The sequence below is a fragment of the Urocampus carinirostris genome, chromosome 17 (assembly GCF_059441175.1).
Source record: "Urocampus carinirostris isolate Australia breed hairy pipefish chromosome 17, RoL_Ucar_1.0, whole genome shotgun sequence".
NCBI classification, from domain to species: domain Eukaryota; kingdom Metazoa; phylum Chordata; class Actinopteri; order Syngnathiformes; family Syngnathidae; genus Urocampus; species Urocampus carinirostris.
In genome coordinates this window covers 28,084,381-28,103,802 of record NC_142365.1, presented here as the reverse complement: position 1 = coordinate 28,103,802, position 19,422 = coordinate 28,084,381, and the positions used below count along the sequence as shown (strand labels likewise).

Genomic DNA, 19,422 nt, shown 5'->3' with positions numbered 1-19,422 from the left:
AGAAGTGCAACTTTATAAAGTTATTATTGATGATTTCTTCTATGTGTTGCAATTGTGGCTGCAGTAAATGTTTTATAGCCATACAATTGTTATTGTGGGTTGGATTGATTCCAACGTAACACTTACTGAAGCCCTGTGTGAAATATACGGCCCGCCACTGTTGGGAAGAAAATAAATGTTTTAATACAACAGACTTTATTGAAAGTTCGTAGGATTTCACTTGGTTTACAGAAAATGGCAACCCTTTGATAAAAATACAAAAGGTGGATAATGGTGGAATGCATTTGTTATTATTTTGTCATATAGTCTTGTCACATTCTTTTGAGACAGGCTTTGAGGATGGATTATATTTTGTAAGTTTTATATTCTGGTCATTGTTCATAGTCTACAACAGGCGTGTCAAAATCAAACGGATGGAAGGGCTGTATACAAAATTAATCTGTTTAACTGAGGTCTAAACTGATCCAATGTTTAAAAATGTTAAAATGACGCATACAGTCTAGTGAACCTAATCGACTATACTGGAAAGCTAATATATTCAAATATCATCAGACACATAAAGCAATATTCTCTTATGATTCCGGCAATACTCTTTGATTTTTAACAGTCACAAAATCCCCTTTAAATTTACATTACACAAAAAGGCAGGTATTTTTCAGGCACCATGAATAGCATATATTTTAAATTTGGAGCAAAAGTGGGTTAAAATAACGTCAAAAAATAAATAATAGCAGTTTTCTGAATACACGGTTCCTGGTGTAAAATACATCAATAAAACAAGATAATCTCAGGGGCAGAAGAAAACCTAGTCGGGAGCCAAGTATTGCCCACGGACCATGACTTTGACATTTGGGGTCTACTGGTACTGGTATCTGTCTTTGGGGAAAAAAACCCGGTATTCAACATTTGTAATGTTTATCACAATAGAATTTAAAATACAATATATCCCTTTTGCTTCTACTATACACACATTGGCCATTTGGGGATAAAAACTTTAGGCGGGACTTTGTGTCAATAACATTTATGTTTGTTGATCCCTTAATTAGGAGTTTAAATGTTGTTTTACGTGTTTACTCTGGGGAACATGTGACCAACCACCTTGTTTTCAACCTCTTCTGACTTTTCCCCTTAAGGCTGATTCAAGCCCATCAATTATTCAAATGTTTTGGCTGAATATTGACTTGATTAAGTCCTGTGGGTGTTATGTTTGTGATGCAAGTCAGGGAAGAACAAAAATGAAAACTTGTTGAACAAAACATATCAAAAGTGGTGTTTTAACATCTGTTAGATCAAATTGTTTTTCATATGTGCACAAGTTTTACTCCCAATTTTAAATTCTATTCAGATTTGGGTTGCGGTAAGGCGACAGACACAGAACTAACAAACATCCTTAAACACAGACTGCTTTTATTATTGAGGCAGGGATGTTTATTCATTATTTCCAACAGTGAAGGACAGAACAAAATAGAACCCAACACATACATGCATTTGTTTTATACCACTCAATAACATTCAAACAAACAAAAAGACAACCCCGAGACACAGCTCTTTTGAAAAAAGGTTTATATGAGCGTGGCACATATTCTAAAAAACAAAACCAAACACCATGACATAATGTAAACCAGAGTTAAGGAATTTCCAGGAGTCATCTGAATTAAAGATTCTACATCTGCATTTAAGAGAAATTTTTAAATAAACTTAAATCATTTATGAACTAAAGAAAAGCTCTCACAGGTTATCCACGTCTCAAATCCGCAACAGTGAAAGCTACGAAGGCAAAAACTCTGAGGCGGGAAGAATAAAAATACAAATTTAAAAACTAAGAGGCTTCATTAAAAGTGCAGCGGAAAATAAGAATGGAAGGTGCAAAAAGTGGCTGCATGGAGATGAAATGTTGCCTACAAAAATCTTTTTTAAACCCCACCAAAACTGCTTACGGAATATCTCATTGTCAACTCATAGAATACTCACATTCTACATCTGTGTAGAACAAATCATACCTGCCTGCCAACAGACGGCATGCATGGGTAATGGCTTATCGCGATACGTATCGTGATACGCATTTGATTGGGAGGTTGTGTAAAAACCTCGGCTAGAAGCCAAAAGGTAAACGGTGCTAGACTGAGTGATGATAAATGCACGGATTAACATTTGCAAACAGATCAGCATAGAATTCTTACACGAAGCACTCGTGTGATTGTTCGATGCAGATGGGAATACCAGCAGAGCTGCATTGAATACATTGAGGTGATTAAATACACGTTTGTTTTTGTGAAGTGGCACATACTTAATTTTTCACAAAATTGACGCGATGATTCATGGTGGAAGTGGTTGGGTTCAGTTATACTTCCACTAGTGAAACGGTTCTTTTTTATTTTCGGAGTTTCCCGTTTTACTTTACAAAGAACAGTGTATTTTTTTATCTCAAGCCTCAACCATAGTAATAAAAGCCCAGTATTTACTATTTGTACCAGGGGCGATTTGAAAGCACACATCCGCACAAAGAGGGGAAAAAAAACCCACCTTTGCCTTTTTTTTAAAACAACCAAACAAGGGATGTTGCCACATGTGCATTGTGGTGTTTATGTGTCTTCTGTGACATGTTGTGGTGATCCCTGACAACAACAAAAACAACAATAAAGTGGTTGGCTTGTTCAGTGACTCAAAAATCAACTTCCAAGATCATCTCTTGACAAAAGCAAAAAGCAAAGTGCTGAAAACTCACATTTTAACCCTTGAATGCAGAAGTGGGATCAAAAATGACCCCATGAGTTGTTATTCTTAAACATCTTTAAAAATAAAAAAAAGTAATAATATCGTCATATTCCAGGTATTCCTCATATAACATCTTTATGATATGATTCCCATCCAGCCATCAGTTTTCTGCAACACTTATCCTCACTAGGGTCGCGGGGTGATATGACATAATTATATATATATATATATATATATATATATATATATATATATATATATATATATATATATGAGACTGCACGGCCGCTGATTGGTTAGCGGGTCCACGGCACAGTGCTGGGGTCATGGGTTCAAATCCAGCTACCAGCTTTCCTGTGCAGAGTTTGAATGTTCTCCCCAGGCACTCTGGTTTCCTCCCACATTCCAAAAACATGCATGTTAGCTAGTTGAGCTATCCAAAATTGTCCCTGGGTGTAAATGAGAGAGTGAGTTGTCTGTCTCTGTGTGCCCTGAGACTGTCTGGAAACCAGTTCAGGGTGTCCCTTGCCCACTGCCCGAAGACAGCTGGGATGGGCTCCAGCACCCCTGCAACCCTATTGAGGATAAGCGTTGCAGATAATGGATATATATATATATATTTATATATATATTTATATATACATACCCATAAACGCCTACAAAGCACCCAGAGCAATTGGATTAGGTTAGAGGTAGAGATGGGCAGAGCGATGCACACAGATCGCAAGCACTTGCTTCTCTCCAAATATGTCAGTATCCTTCTTGTTTGCAGTATTTATGACACTTTTACAAAATAATTTGCACCTTGTTTTGAAACCATTATATATATATATATATATATATATATATAAAATTTGCTTTTATGGTCCTTCGGGTCAAAAACATTCCCAACCCCTGCTGTAGTCCATGGGTCAGGAATATTTAAGACTTAGAGTCACGGAAGCAAAATCTTTAGATTTTTTAACTTTATTTTACAACTATACCTCTTAAAATGTTCTCTTTCCCGCAGTTAATCAACATCATTCAGGCTCATTTTGACCATCATTTTTGCCATAAAAAAACAGTTTCAAAACAAGGTGCGAGCAGAGTTCTTTTGCAAAAATGTACAAAATACTGCAAATGAGAAGGATAGGATATATTCCCAGGAGTGCGCTATGCTTGCAGAGATCTGCCCACGCTTACATCTTACCCAGTAAATATGCTCCACGTGCTAGGCTGGCTTTTTTGGGGGGGATGTTCACAATTTGTGGGTTTTCATCATAAAGTGTCTCAACATTAAACATATATTGTTTAATGTGCTTTAAATAAAAGGATGCCTGGGTCTGTTGGTGTAACATCGTGGCTGTAACCTGTAGTTGAAACTTTGACAAAACAATCTACTCGCAGTCTTTCTTTGTCTCCTGCATGCATTACACTAGCTCTCATTTTATCTCTAAAACAGATTTACTAAGAAGAGCCTTCTGTTCTAATTTGTTGTGGTAAATAGTGTTTTCCTCATCTGGAGCATGCATCTAGTTTTTTTTCTTCTCTTAGCATTGTTACTGACAAGGCCCTCTTATGCGTCATGATTCACAAGTTGAGAAAAACTGCTTTAATGTATGATATAAAGGTATTGTTGTTCTGCTTTTTGCCATATTGGGAAATAAATTAAAATGTATTGTATATTTTCTGATTTCTTTGGAGATTGCCTTGGTATTTTAATGAAATTGATTTATTTTTTAAATGTTATTGCTTAGGGAAAAGCTTGAATTGTGAAGATGTTCACCTAGAGTTTCCTTTTTAACAGCTTTGCTCACTCGAAACATAAAATGAATGCCCAATAATACAAAGGTTTTGTATTTTGTATTCATCAAATCTCTTACCTTCATCCCTTTCTCCTACCTCACAAATGCACTATCATTAAAAATGCTACAACTGGATGTTTAATACAGCTCTTACACATTTAACACTGCGGATAATGCATAATAATTGCGACTTAAAGTCTGCTGTGTTGGCAATGACATCCAAGAGGAAGCAAAAATTCTAGTTTGAGAAACAGTTACAATTGGAAAAAAAATCTGAGGGAATTAACTAGAAATAGATGCAGACTTGACGGAACATACAGGTATAAATATGAACAACTATTTTGAAGAGACGTCCGTGAAAACTAGTTAGCTCTCTTCGCCTGCAATGTTTCTATTTTCAACAAGTGTCATCTCATTGCCATAAATTCACAGTAATTGCCATATTATGTGTTTGTATCCAAATATTGCAGCACTACAGCTTTGAAAAAGTGAATTGGTTATCACTGACTTTCTGTGTTACACATAGTTTTTTCAAAAGTATTGCAATTAATGTTTTTTAGTGACGTGCAGTCTACCGTAAGAATATACGTAAAAAATATACAGGGACATTTTTTATGTTTTGGTCTTTTTTGCGTACCCCTTTTTGACAGAAACCTCACTCCATACATGAGGTTATGCCTCACATGTCATCATGAAAATATGTTTGTTTATATATGTTTAGTGGTTGTATCTATTCAGTGTTAAAGTTATTTCTCATTTAACTTCACAATTTTGACATTATAGATTATATTAATAAAATTAATATGTAATTTACAACTGTGCTGGCACGCAATTCACTTGCCTCATGGCAGAGGGCGATAGTGGGACCAAGGATTCTGATTTGGCACACATCTCAGCACTAAACAATATCATTACTCATAGTAATGGCAAGCTAACAGCAAGTCAAGCCATCAAGTATATTTTTCTCGTTGCAAGAACTTTTTTTTCCTAATGGAGGATTACCTATCTATCGATTCTTTTATTCAAAAAGAGCATCACATATACTGGTCCTTCATTTATAACTTGTTTTCTAAACTACAGTATATATATATATATCTATATATCTATATATATATATATATATATATATATATATATATATGAACATATGATGAAAAAGATGTTAAAAGATTATTTTGAAATCTGTTTGTGAATCACCAGACACAAACCTAACTGCATGTCACTGTAATTATTGATGATTACTTTGTGAAAAAAAGTATTATTTTGTTTTCTTTTAAATGAAAAATATTTTTTATCACAGCTACTCTGTTAAGCCTCAGTAAAAATAAAACATAGTCACAGTTTCAAACATGGAGTGACTGATCTTCCCTTCATGGCTCTATGAAGAAACCAAAACAAAAAGTTATTGTACGTTAGTTAGCTAGGTAGCTGCCTTGGTAGCAAAATGTAAAAAACAATTATGACCTATCTAGAGTAAAATCTTAATATAATACAACTAAAAAAGAAACTTACGGTAATTTCTGGACTATAAGCCGCACACAATACATTTTAAAGGAAAAAAAAACATGTTTTATGTACATAAATCGCACCTGACCATAAGCCATTTCAAACGTCTCTCTATCAATTAATCAATGCAAAGTTTACATGCAGCAGTTCTGTTTCCTTCTTAATCGACCAACTCGATTGCTTTTAACTTGAAAGCTGCGTCATAAACTTTTTCTTTTTGCATTTTCCATAAGTGCTTGTCAATTATTTTCAGTCACGCCCCCTTGGAAGAAGAAATCCTCTCGCGCCTCCCCAAGACTAACACCCGTTAGTTTGTTTGTCTCTTCACCCCATCTCTCACTGCCTGTCTCCTTGTCAGTGTAAATATGTTTTCATGGTGTCACTTTAGAGTCCACGCTACTTTGTGTCAACACCTCATCCTCAATGCTTTAACTCTGTGCTATATCCTATGTGGAGGCAAAATGTAAACAAAACACTGTGCTCCCCTAGTGTAGTGGAGGTGCAATTGCACTTGATTCCCGACAAACAAGCCCACGCCCCCTTTGACGGGGCTTCATGCCCACTATTCGAAAACCACAGGTTTATAGTAAATTCATTCATGTTGGCCTAGAGAGGGATGGCCGCTACCAGGCAGTACCTGCCCAAGACACACCACAGGAAATGGTGCCCCTATTACCTTAGTGGTTAAGGGATGCACCCCAAACCCACAATTTATCGTACGATAACCTATTTCTCTAACGTTACTTATTGGTGGTTGCGACTTGCGTCTTGCTCAACACCACCTGACGGGAGTAGCTCAGGAGGTAGAGCGCTCAACTTGGAACAAAGAGGTTGCAGGTTTTATTCCTGGTTCCTCCAAGTTAAATTTTGAAGTGTCTTTGGGCAAGACACTGAACCCCTAATGCCCCCAATAAGCTGTAAGGTGCCTTGCACGACTGGTTCTCCTATCGGTGTGTGACCGTGTGAGTGAATGGTTAAGTGTGAAGTACATTGTAAAGCGCTTTGGGAGCTCTTCAGTGACTGGTTAAAAGCGCCAGAGAAATGAAGTCCATTTACCATATTCAAATCACATCTTTGCATAAGCAACAGCTTTTAAATTGTGTGACAAAAGTTGCGGTTTAAAGATTACGGTATCCTTTTTCGTCCTTTAGGGCGAACACAAATCTATGGTAATGAGCTGGTTAGCAAATTAAATGCCGCCCTGTTTTATATTCCATCATTCACTGTATTTACATTGTTTTAAGTTTGCCAAATTGTTGAGAATACCTCCTCTCTCCACAAAGCAAAATTATTAGTTATTAAAAAAAAAAAAAAAAAAAAAGGTAACCCTTGAAACTGGTAACAAGCCCACGCCTATTTCCAGGAATGAAATCTCCCGGAACGACGCAACAATATTAAGATATATCTTACGTTAATGTAATTTTTCAGCAGGCAAATCTAAAAGACAACGGTGCGCTCTAACTCACTCGTCATGCAGAGTGGTTTAAGCTGTTGCGTTGCACACGAGGCTGCTGAATCCAGGCAGTGTGACGCGCCCGTGTGTGTAGATGTCTTTGTCGGAACCCTGGTTCATGCGCTTGACCAGGTTCTTTTCGTAGAGAAGTGGATGGTAAGCACCCAGTGTGCAGGCAGCGTCAAAATAACGCTGGTAGTAGTGGCAAAGCTCTGTCTTGCGGCGCGATGGCAGGAACTCGTACACGTGAACCACCTCGCATATTGACATCATTAGCACTGTGCCTGAAAGAAGAAAAGAAAAGTACAGTGAATTCCGGACGACAGAGCGCATCGGGTTAACTCATTCAGAGCCAGACGTTTCTCTTAAATAGGAAGTGCTGATGCCAATCTTTGCCATTTTTACTCATTTTTGAAGGCCTACAGAAAATGAAGCTTTGTAGTTTGATAGGCATAGTTAACTTCAAAAGAAAGTTTGAACCCTCATCTTTCATGAGAAAAAAGTATGTTTCTAGCTTTTACCATTGTTTAGCAAACAACAGTTGTACATTGCTAGGTTTCTTGAAAATACTTGTTTCCATGAAGTCTGAGAAAGAATGCATTTCAAGCAAAAATTTCATTTTGGTGCTTTTTTTAAATTTGTGATACCTCGCAATAACTTTTTTGCGACCAATGTTTCTATTGACTTGATCACATGATCTAAGTCACCTTGGTCATCGTGTTCCTAGGGACGCACACTAATCCCTTTTTTGCCCCGATGATCTAGAAGGGACATCTTTTTTAGAAAAAAGACAAACCTTTGAAGCGTTGACTGTTTGTACCTATGCCTTCGCTTTTCTTACCACACTATTTCCCTGCGCCTACTTACCATACGAGATGCCTACACACGCTCAATCGCTGAATACAGGAAGCAAAACAATGAAGTGCGGTCTTCCTCAATGTGTGGATAAAGCTCTGATCAAAGCCACTCCTGTCATCTAACGGTGATTTCCTATACTGAAATAAGTCCCTGAGAATTGCTACTTACTGATGAGCTGTGCCAAAATCTTCAAATGTTTTTTAAAAATAAAACAAAAAGAGTGTACTTTTAGGTTTTGGCAATCAGGGAGAATGCTTCTGAACAAATATTTAAACGTTATGGCACTGAATGAGTATATGAGTATGACGATTTTGTGTAAGAACCACTTTCAAAGAAAAAATGGCGCTCCTAAATGATACTAAAAGAAAAAAAGAGAATAAATGTCACATTTATTTTTCTCCATTCTCAAATATGTTTTTCAAGTAATCTATCATGCCAAAACATAATAAACGATTTTTAATGGAGAGAAAAGCACAAAAAGAGCCAGCAAGCTCAAGAAAAACACACTCTGCCAGCCCCTTGCTTACAGCAATATGCGATTGGGGATAATGGATCACGGCTGCATGAAAATAGCTCACCTTTTGGTAGACAGAAAAGCTAAAAAGAGTTGCCAGGCACGAGAAAAATGCACTCTGTCGGCCACGACTAGCAGCAATTTGGAATTGAGGGTAAAAAACTGTGGCCACATAGTGCAGTCTGTTTTTGGTGGACAGGATGGCAAACAGGAGCTTTGAGGCCAGAGAAAAATGTGCTCTGCTCCCCTTTGCAAAAAATGTGTTTGTTGATAATGGATCACAGCAGGTTTTATGTGCAATTTCTTTTTAAGTGATAACATTGTCTAAGAACTGCTTTCGACTTAGAAATAACGTTCTTAAATGGTAATAAATGCAAAATTTACATATTTTTCTTTCTCCATTATCAATTTTTAATGTTTGGCAATATAACTTAAAGCACAAGTTACCCATCATGCCAGAAGAGGGCGGATTTTTCTGAATGGGCTCTGGCATGTTGTCCTGTATTTGCTGCCACAGCTGCCAGAGGAAGCGTGGGTGTAAGATGTAGAAAGGCTGCTGGGGGTGCAGTCGTCTGTAGCGCTGGTACTGGTTAAAGATGGGGTACTCGGGGTGCTCTAACCACTAAAAAATATGGCATGAGCAAAAAACGAAAATGGGTCATGCTTAACATTTATTATTTCATGGACCGTATATCTACACTATAAGGCGCACTCCAAAAAATAGTATTTTGTGATATTTTTTTCATATGCTTTAAGAGGCACACATGAAATTAAAACTAGAAAAATGGCTGGAGGGGCACAAAAAAATTACAGATCACAATTGCATATAATTGGATGCAACCGGAATCAAACCCAGCTGACGGCAGGGAGTGCACCAGATCCTATGCAATAGACCACAAGGAATACAGACGACACATAAAAAGGCTTTCAGGTTTTATTTCATTATCACACTATTTCTAGTCACAGGAGTAACAATTTGGTCCTGTGACAGGACCAAATTGTTAATATCATTATTGGGCCAGGCCGTGAGAATATTGTCAGACATAACATAAAAGGTTCGGGACCACTAAAATACAGTATTGAGAATGGCCATGATCCGGGGTATTCCTCGCTGCGATCTGGGTCAGATTCCTGTTGAATCCAATGATATGCGATTGTGAACAATCATTTATGTCTGTAGTGGTGTGGTGATTAGGATTCGGTGCTTTGAGATTAATTGCACAAATATGGCAAAGCACTGGATCACAAGGCACACATTAAAATTTTCGGACAATTTTTGGTTTTTGGGTACGCCTTATACTGCATAAAACATTGAAGAATTACAGTGTGCAACACCTTTGTGAGGTTCATGGAATAGGGAGCGGGGTCCCAAGCCACCAATACTCCTGAACTGTACAGTGAGCTGGACAGGAAATGGTGCTCATCAGATGACATTACCTAAAAACAAGCACATTATGATCTAAAAAGTTTAAATTCGTCATTTAAGTTATTATGGTGGCTTTACTTGTGAGTTAAGGAGGCGGAAGGTGGTTTTAGATCCTACTTCCTTCTCGTAGCGCTCAGTAGGGGCACCGTTGAACCGCATCACAGCATCATGGGAGTCTGCCATTTGGGGCAAAGAAAGCAGAAAAGGAGTTAAAAAGAGGGGGGGAAGAGGATGGGAAAAATTGAGACAGAAGAATTATGCATATAAATGGAAAAGGTGTCAAACAAAAGGGGAGCGCAAACTACCATATTGGGAATACCTTTACGAGTCTTTTTATTTGTAAACAAAAATAATTTGGCTAAAATAATTTTGGCTATAATTTTGGATTACAAGAGGCAATGTCCAACAATGCAGAAATGTTTAAGGCGTATTTCTCGTCATCTGTCGGCATTATCGTGTATTTTGAAGTTAACATTTTACACGCTTTGTATCTATGGATGGTCTTTGATGTAACAAAGCCGTTTTTGCGGGCATTCAAAGAAGTTAAAGACAGCTAGGGGACGTAATGGTGAAGAAATCAAATAGACCAAAGACAAAACAAGAAACATACAGACACAAAAAAGGGAAAAAAAGCTATTACAAAAATCCTGAAAATAAAAAAAATAATAATTAGAAAATAAGTGTTTTAGGCTCAGAACAGAAGACTCCTTTGTACCAATCTCTTTGCCTAGACCGGAACCCCGAAGCGAGCCCGCGGACGAGACAACGGCGCAGGTCTTGAAGGGCCCCACGACTGAGGCAAGCGTCTTGGCCGGCAGCTGAGGGGCCCACGGAAGCGAGGAGAAAGGCGGCTGGTCGGAAGTCAGCGTGGACAACTCCACATTTTTCTTCAGCTGGCACAAGAGCTCAGGCCCGCTCAATGCCGGTCTGTGGGTCATGTCCGCTGTCTTTGGCACCGCCACGCCGTATTTGTTCATCGACTGAGGAAACAAAGGACAAATTGAAAATTAGAATCAGCCCATGTTATGAACCAGAGGCGGACTGATGTTGGCACCAATATTTAGGAATTTGATGAATATAGGTATTTTGATATATTCGACCGGCCGATTATTTCGGCTCATACGCAGCTGAGACTCTCCCTCGCTCTTACTCCTGAGATTGGAATTGCGACTCTTTTTACAGAACTGGATTTTTTGGTTTGCCGGCTCTTTTGACTATTAAATGGCTCTTCAGGTTATTTTGTTTTTTTAATCCTTATTTTACCATTTATTGTGTTTTATTATGAATGACTTAAAAGGGCAAAAGTAAAGCAAAATAAAGACCGAAAAACAAAGGAAGGATGGATTAAAATATTTATGAATCTACAAAGATAAATATGAAATACAAAATAATTGTAACCTTTCTATACTTAACAATATCAAAGTCAGCAGCACAGAATCACTGAAAATATTTTGAGCTATTTCGGTCACGGATGACACGAGTCGGGGTGCTGAAATTTTTCATGAATCAGCCCCCATTCACATTTTCTTTCGGTGCATTAGTAAATACTATGTTGCTCATCGTTATTTAACTATATGGTAGGTGCTAATCTGAATGGGGACATGATCCTCCAAAAAGAAGTGACGTGAACAACTCGGAGGAGCGCATCTGCTTTATTCAAAGTAACGCACCACTTTTGACCGTAACGGCGGAAAAAGTGAGTAGTTAGATTACGTTGTTACTGAAAAAAAAAAAAAAAAACGATATCATAACATCAGTAATTGCGGTAATTAGCCATTACCATAAGATTACTTTGTCAATCTGGATCTAAAACAGGAGTACCCACACTTTTCAATTCGACAGCTCTGTTAAATTTGCATTGCTTTTTGCACTCTCTGTTTTGTTAATTTAAATCATGTTGGTTGTATTGATATTTTTTATTAATTCATTGTTAAAAAAAACAGGGCGCTATTTAAGTTTTTATCTACCTTTACACAAGTTGCTGCTATGCCAAATTTTATTTCCTGTACTGTTAGTATCTGGTTTAAGTGAAAGATTAGTGATGTTAGTTGTGTTGAAATTCTTTTTTTATAATCTAAAATGTTTCAGAGAGCTATGAACATTTTATTTAAATTTATGAAAGATATTCCTTATTTCTTTTTGAATTATTAAAAATGTCATGGGAAGTTTTAAACTTTTACAGCCAATATATATTGGTTTCAATTAATGGTGGTCATTCTCTTCTTAGTACTAATAATTAGTATGGGTCCTGAAAAACCCATATCCGTCGATTCCTATTATGAACTGACTTCTGATATTCGACCCAAAACTTCATAGAGGATTTTTTTAATTACTGTAATCCCTCATTAATGAGGACCAGAGTCCCCTTGATATGCAAACATCTGCAAAGTACCATGTTTTGCAAACTATTAAGTCGCTCCGGAGTATGAGTCTCACAAGCCAAGAAAATGCATAGTTCAGAATGAAAAAACATGTCGCACCTGAAGTATAACATTTTTGGGGGAATCTTATTTGATAAAAGCTAACACCAAAACATACATGTCATCTTGAAAGGCAATTTAGAATTTAAAATAAAGAGGGGAAGATAAGGCTCAATAAGTGTAAGGTACACGAATGTTACATGATATAAATGCTTGGTAATGTCAGTAACATATCTAGAGTTATTCCGATAACTCGAGCATAAAGAACATACAACCAAACTATCAGTTTTACTCAAAATCACTATATCCAATGAAATATTCATCCTTTGTGTCACTGATACCGGTAAACAAATCCCTAATTTCTTCTTCTGCATCTACGTTACTCACGTCAGACTAATCATCACACCCGCTTCTCCAAACTTTCTCTCTGTTACTCTTTTACCGTTTTGGGGTGCATATTTCACTATTTGCAGCTTGTAATTTGCAGAATGTTATTTCATTGTATGTGACATTTTTGTCCAGCTCTTCTCGGTTGTTTTAATAAATTACCAGAAAATATCCCCACACACCAAGGCAAGGTTGAAATTGTCAACACAGGACTAGAGCGCCCTCTTGCCGTTTAGTGTAAAAATAACACGTAAAATGATCTACCGGTAGTAAAAATATAAAACTCCATGATATAATAAAGTGTGGGCAGCACGGTGGCGCAGTGGTTAGCGCATGTGCGGCACAGTTCATGTCATGGGAACCTCCTGCGTGGGTTCAAATCCAGCTCCAGACTTCCTGTGCGGAGTTTGTATGTTCTCCTCGTGATTGCGTGGCCGGTCCGAATTGTCCCTAGGTGTGAATGAGCGAGTGAGTTGTCTGTCCCCGTGTGCCCTGCGATTGGCTGGCAACCAGTTCAGGGTGTCCCCTGCCCACTGCCCGGAGATGGCTGGGATGGGCTCCAGCCCCCCTCCGCGACGCTAATGAGGATAAGCGGTACGGCTAATAAGATGAGATGAGATGAGATAATAAAGTATTAATATTTTCAAAGTCGCACCAGCGTATAAGTCGCACACCTGGGGAAACTATGACAAAAACTGGGACTTGTATGCTAAAAAAATACGGTAGCCCCCTCCCATGTATAACATGCAGCAATATAAAATTGACGATAAAGGGTTCGCGGCCGCAAAAGTGCAGTGTAAATTAGGCAGAAATAACGAGAAAAAAAAAGCCACCGGGCCAAAGAAAATTGCGTTCTGCTGGCCACTGCAAGCAGCAATTTGTGATTGGGGGTAGGTAATAAACCACACCACACAGTGCAGTTCATTTTTCGGCAAAAATAAATGCCAAAAAGAGCTGCCACACGCGAGAAAAATGTGCTCTGCTAGTACCAGCTCAGAGCAATTGGTGATTGGGGATAGTGGATCGCAGTTCACCTTCTAGGAGAAAAACATAAAAAAGAAAATGCTGCTTGGCATGAAACAAATGCAATCTTCCATTTCCCGCTCGCAGGGAAATCTGATTAGGGATAATTGAGTTCACTGTTTAGAGGACAAAACGGCAAAAAAATAACCACCAGACCCCACAAAACTGTGCTCCGCCAGTACCCGCTCGCATCAATATGCATTTTGGGATAACGGAGTACAAGCTCATGAATGCATGTCACTTTTTGTTGGATGCAACGGCGAAAGAGAACATGCAGGCCTGAGAAAATTGTGCTGTGCCCCCCCTCACTCACAGCAATATGTGATTGGGAAGAGTGGAGCTGGCAATTGCGTTTGGGATACTGGATCACAGTTGCATGAGTGAAGTTTACTGTTTAGTGGACAAAACAGCAAAAAGAGCCAGCAGGCCCGAGAAAAATTCGCTCAGCTGGCCCTAAGACACAGTAATATGCTTACTGGGGGTGATTCATTGCAGCCGCATGAGTTACGTACCCTTTTTTGTGGACAGAACAGCAAAAACAAGTTGACGGGCCAGAGAAAAATGTAATCTGCAGCCCCTCACTCTTAGCAATATGCATTCAGGGTGATGGATCATGTCCACACTGTGCATTTCATTTTATAGTTTGGTTCATAATTTCTTTTTTTTTTTTTAATTAACGTTTTGCAACCCACTATGCACTGAGGAATCAGTACGGATCGCAAAGTAACAAGAAATTACCGTACAATAATCTCTTAATTTTCGAAGGGATGCATTTCAAAAGGGTGACGCGATAGTCAAAACCCACAAAGTAGAAACCTCTTTTCAGTCATTTTTATTCAACACTCTATTATCCATTGAAAACAAAGAACAAACCCAATTTACAGGCTCAAATATTTGTTTAACAAATAAAAGTGCCGTACTTTATGTACCTTATTTATTTATTTATTTATTTTTAACAAAATGTATAATATATATATAAAAAACTGCACGTACTTTCCGGTCGGCAACCTAAAAATAAAATGCCTGGGCCTGCAAAAAAATAAACGCCATATAAGCCTTATTAGAGATAAAAGACATACTGTGTCTTTTTAAGGATGTGTCGTGTTTTGCCTTTTACAAAACCCATTTAATTTTCTATTATCAAACATTTTTAAAAAAGCGCCAGGTATCCACCATTTGGGATTGCCAAAGAATGGCCTGTGGCTCTAGAGCAAGTTTAGCAGGTGGAAAAGTTCAATTATTTTTGGCGATAGCATACTCTGCCTTTTTAGCCCGGCGGCAAGTTCTTTTTTAAGTCCAGAGCGTTTTGTTGACATGATGGCATTTAGAGGAACCTGAAGTTGAAAAAGATTTGCACTTCCAAGCTGGTTCGTCTAGCTGTTTTACATCAGTGTACGACGTCATTGACACATAGGCAGACACAGGTAAATAAGAGGTTGTGCGACTGTTTAGCCAATCATAATGCAGAACACAATGCAAGATGAAAAAACCACAAAGTATCGAAATCGCAAGTGTAAAATAGCAAAATGCACAAATTAGTTGACCGTATTTTTTCAGACTAAAAGTCTCTCCAGAGTTTAAGTCGAACCAGCCAAAAATGCATGATTAGGGGCCGGTCACACAGCCGTTTGCGGCTGAATCACGGCTAAAATTTTGCGTTTTTTTTTTTGCCCGTGGTTGCCCGCGATGGAAAATGCGCAAAATTGGCCAACCCGCTGTTCATCGGTGGTATGCCCGCAAAACAGACGCCGGCGACTGTTCCGCTTCCTCATCGCGTCATTTCTGCGTCATTTTCTCGTGTGGACCACGGGTATAAAAGCTCCCGAGCCGGTGTTGTGCCCAAATCCGACTCCTACGCAGTTGTATTACATTCACAACAAATGCAAGACGAAGTGGTTTTGGTTATTTGTTCGCCATTACATTCCCTAAAAGTGAGATAAAACGAGGTAAAAGTGGTTGTAGTAGCGAGGGGATGCAAATCTCGGCAGGGATGCATTTCTCGGCATAACACCGGGCTGTAGAAATCATAACCGCTCAAGACACAGTCCCGTGAAGATCAAGATTTCAAGCTATGGCACCGAAGAAGCCAATATGTTATTATTGTAATAGTTTTTCATTTTTATTTTATTATCTTGTTATGAAATGAAAAGAAATGTCAAGAAATAAAAATGGATTAAGACGAGGTCACTACGCTGACGGGGATCCATGTTCACCCCCTTGACGTCTCGAGCACAACTGACGTGTGCTCGGCAAATCGCGCTGTATATACGCGGAGAAAGGCGTTTGACCGTCACACGCGTAACACGCTAATTTCACGTAATAACACCGCGATACAGGCGCAGAACATGCTATTACCATGCTCCACCCACGATTACCCGCTGAAATTTCCCGTCCTACCCATGTGTAACCACGCCCTGGCCGCGGCCAGAGCACGTTGTTCCGCGTCATTTCCGCGTCATTACCTCGTGTGCCGCCCGCGGTTAACACGTGCTCAAAGTTTTGAGCAGCTCAAAACTTTTTCGCGCGGCCAACCGCGTGTGAATTTCCGACCGCGAGTAAAGCACTGCTGTATCTCGTGTATATGGCGGTCTCAAAGCATCCAACAGCGCCCTACAGCGTCTACTTCACGGCCAGAAATTTCTGGCCGTGGTTCAGCCTCGATACGCCCGTGAAAGGCTGTGTACCCGCGCTCTAAAGAATTGAACAGCGCAAATCTTTTTCGCGCTGCCACCAGCGCGCGAATTTCCGACCGCGTGTTAAGCACTGCTGTATCTCGTCTGTATGGCGATCTCAAAGCGTCTAATAGCGTCCGCCTCACAGGCAGAAATTTCTGGCCGTGATTCAGCCGCAAACTGCTGTGTGACCGGCCCCTTAAGAAGGAAAAAAAACATATATGTCATCCTCAAAGACAGTCGAAAATAAAATAGAGAACAACAGGTTGAATAAGTGTTTGGTTCACGAACATTACATGATTGACATGCCTGTTAATGTCAGTAACGACATAACATATTAAGAGTTATTCAGATACCTCTAAGATAAAGAACATGCTTACCAAACTATCAGTTTCACTCAATATCACTACATCCAATTAAATGTTTATCTTCGGTGTCTTTCCGCTTCTACTTCGCTTATGTCACCTCCACTTTCTGCTATTTGGCTGCATATTTCACTATTTGCAGCATGAAATCTGCAGGATAGGATTTTCTTTTCAGTGGCCTTTTTGTTTAGTTGTTTTTATAAATTCCCAGCAAAGTGAAATTATATAATAATGTGCTAATAACACATGAAATGATATGTTAGTGGCGGCACGGCAGATGGGTAGTGAGCGCGCAGCCCCAGGGGTTCAATTCCAGCTACTGCAGCCTCCCCGTGTGGAATTTGCATGTTCACCCCTTGCCTGGGTGGCTTTCTTCCGGGCACTCTGATTTCCTCCCATATTCCAAGAACATGCGTGCCAGGTGAATTGGCCGGTCCAAATTGTCCCTAGGTGTGAATCAGTGAGTAAATTGTCGGTCTCTGTGTCCCCTGTCCACTGCCTGAAGATGCCTGCGATGGGCTCGAGCACCCTCACGACCCTTGTAAGGATAAGAGTCGCGAAAATTGGATGGATGGATGATATAATAATGTCTTAATAATTTCACACATACGGTTTAGTGTGAAAATAACATAATAATGTTTTAACAACTTCACATATAAGGTTTAGTGTGAAAATAAAATGTGAAGTTATAAAATAATGTGTTAATGATTTCACATATAATTCGCACCCAGAGTATAAGACGCACCCACGGCCAAACTATGGAGAAAACGACGACTTATAGTCCAGAAAATACAGTAGTTTGAACCCCATTCAGTAATCGTTCAGCGAGTATTGTCAATACTCCATCTCTGCGTCATCCACGATTTTTGTATCATCCTCACCTGAAAATTGGAGGCCACCTGCTTCAGCCTATTGGACAGCATGTTACTGGACATGTGCTCATTCCACACTTTTCCCAGAAGGCTGTTGGGCCCAAAAAACTCAGCGTCGCTGCCTTTGCCGCTCAGACTGCCTCGCTGGCGCCCCCTGAAAAGGTTATCCAGGGCCCGTGCCAGGGTTTTTGGCAACATGCTTGTGAAGAAACCCACACCCTCCTTTGGCTTTGGCTTTGCGGTAGGCTGATGTTCCACGGTCCGGTTGGGTGAGGACAGCACAGGGATGGGGCGGCGAGGGTCACCGGGGACCACGCCCGGGAGTTTCTGGGGATCCACGTACTTTGTGCTGCCTCGGATTGCCTGCAACGAGTGAGCTAAATTTAAAAAAGTGGCAGGGACAAAGAAAAGGTTCTCAACTTGTGGGTTGAGACCCAAAAGTGGATCGCAGACGTGTTGCAGGCCTTTTCCTTGAAAAAATAATGCTAAGAACTAGAAAAGATGGATGATGAATTATATTCTTCTACAGTAGATGGCAATCATGTGCTGCTTGATCTCTTCTCATTGTCTACCACATCAATCACCATGTGTTAGAAGTATATACAGTAATCCCTCGGTTACCGCGAAAAGTGAAAATCCGCGAAGTAGCGACGCCCCTTTAAAAATGCTTAAAAAAAAAAAAAAAAAAAAGATTGTTATTATTATTATTTTTTTTAATAAATTATTTTATTTTACTATTATTATTTTCTAAACCCGGTTATTGGGGGCCAAAACCACCCACGAAAAGTGAAAATCTGCAAAGGAGCGACGTCCCTTCAAAAATGCTTAAAACATTTTTTATTTTATTTTTTTGACCCGCGAAGCTCTGAACCCGCGAACGTCGAACCGCGAAGTAGCGAGGTCCCACTTTAGTATATTAGGGGGGACCACATCTCATTTAAAAAGCGCTTTTATTGTTTTAATTTCCCTTTTCTGCCCACAACAATGAGTCCCAAGACAGTCAGTGATAAGTAGAAAACAGGTACGGCAACGATCGTCACAAAGAAGGAAGTTAAGGGTGTATTCGAGTCTGCCATTGAAGCTCTGCTGGAAGGTACAGTGAATTGTTTAAAAATGTCATATTTTTAGTCTTTTTTCACGAGGATATTAATCTTTATTTACTACATTACTAAATAATAACATTGATCATTCTGTAAAGACTTTAATACTGTTTTGAATTTGTTTTAGGAAGTAACAATTTTAAAACAGTTATAAGCTGCTTGTATGTAATGTAGGCTTACATCTGAGTACTGTATATACTCTACTTGAAGTAGTTTCAGTTTTGCTGTTCATTTCTTTTTTTTAAAAAAGAGTGATTATATTCTGCTATTTCCGTAGTGAAGTGGTTAGCACATTTCCCCAAGGTGCAAAAAGTCCTCGGTTCAAGA

The 19,422-nt window shown here is 39.1% G+C and overlaps 1 protein-coding gene across 2 annotated transcripts in view; it reads right to left on the bottom strand.

The window, feature by feature from the left end:
* Nucleotides 1–19,422, bottom strand: part of st6gal1 (ST6 beta-galactosamide alpha-2,6-sialyltranferase 1) — a 65,493-nt gene that overhangs the window by 17,072 nt on the left and 28,999 nt on the right. The window contains exons 4-9 of one of the 2 annotated variants that reach the window (XM_088320526.1): nucleotides 18,005–18,358; nucleotides 10,972–11,236; nucleotides 10,335–10,432; nucleotides 10,166–10,267; nucleotides 9,278–9,452; nucleotides 7,472–7,742 (exon numbers count right to left, since the gene is read on the bottom strand). In XM_088320526.1, coding sequence (XP_088176652.1) covers nucleotides 7,489–7,742; nucleotides 9,278–9,452; nucleotides 10,166–10,267; nucleotides 10,335–10,432; nucleotides 10,972–11,236; nucleotides 18,005–18,358 — 1,248 coding nt within the window. In that variant the 3' untranslated portion in view covers nucleotides 7,472–7,488. Of the gene's footprint in view, nucleotides 1–1,405; nucleotides 7,743–9,277; nucleotides 9,453–10,165; nucleotides 10,268–10,334; nucleotides 10,433–10,971; nucleotides 11,237–18,004; nucleotides 18,359–19,422 lie in introns of those variants that run through there. The other variant, XM_088320525.1, reaches the window with a different exon arrangement.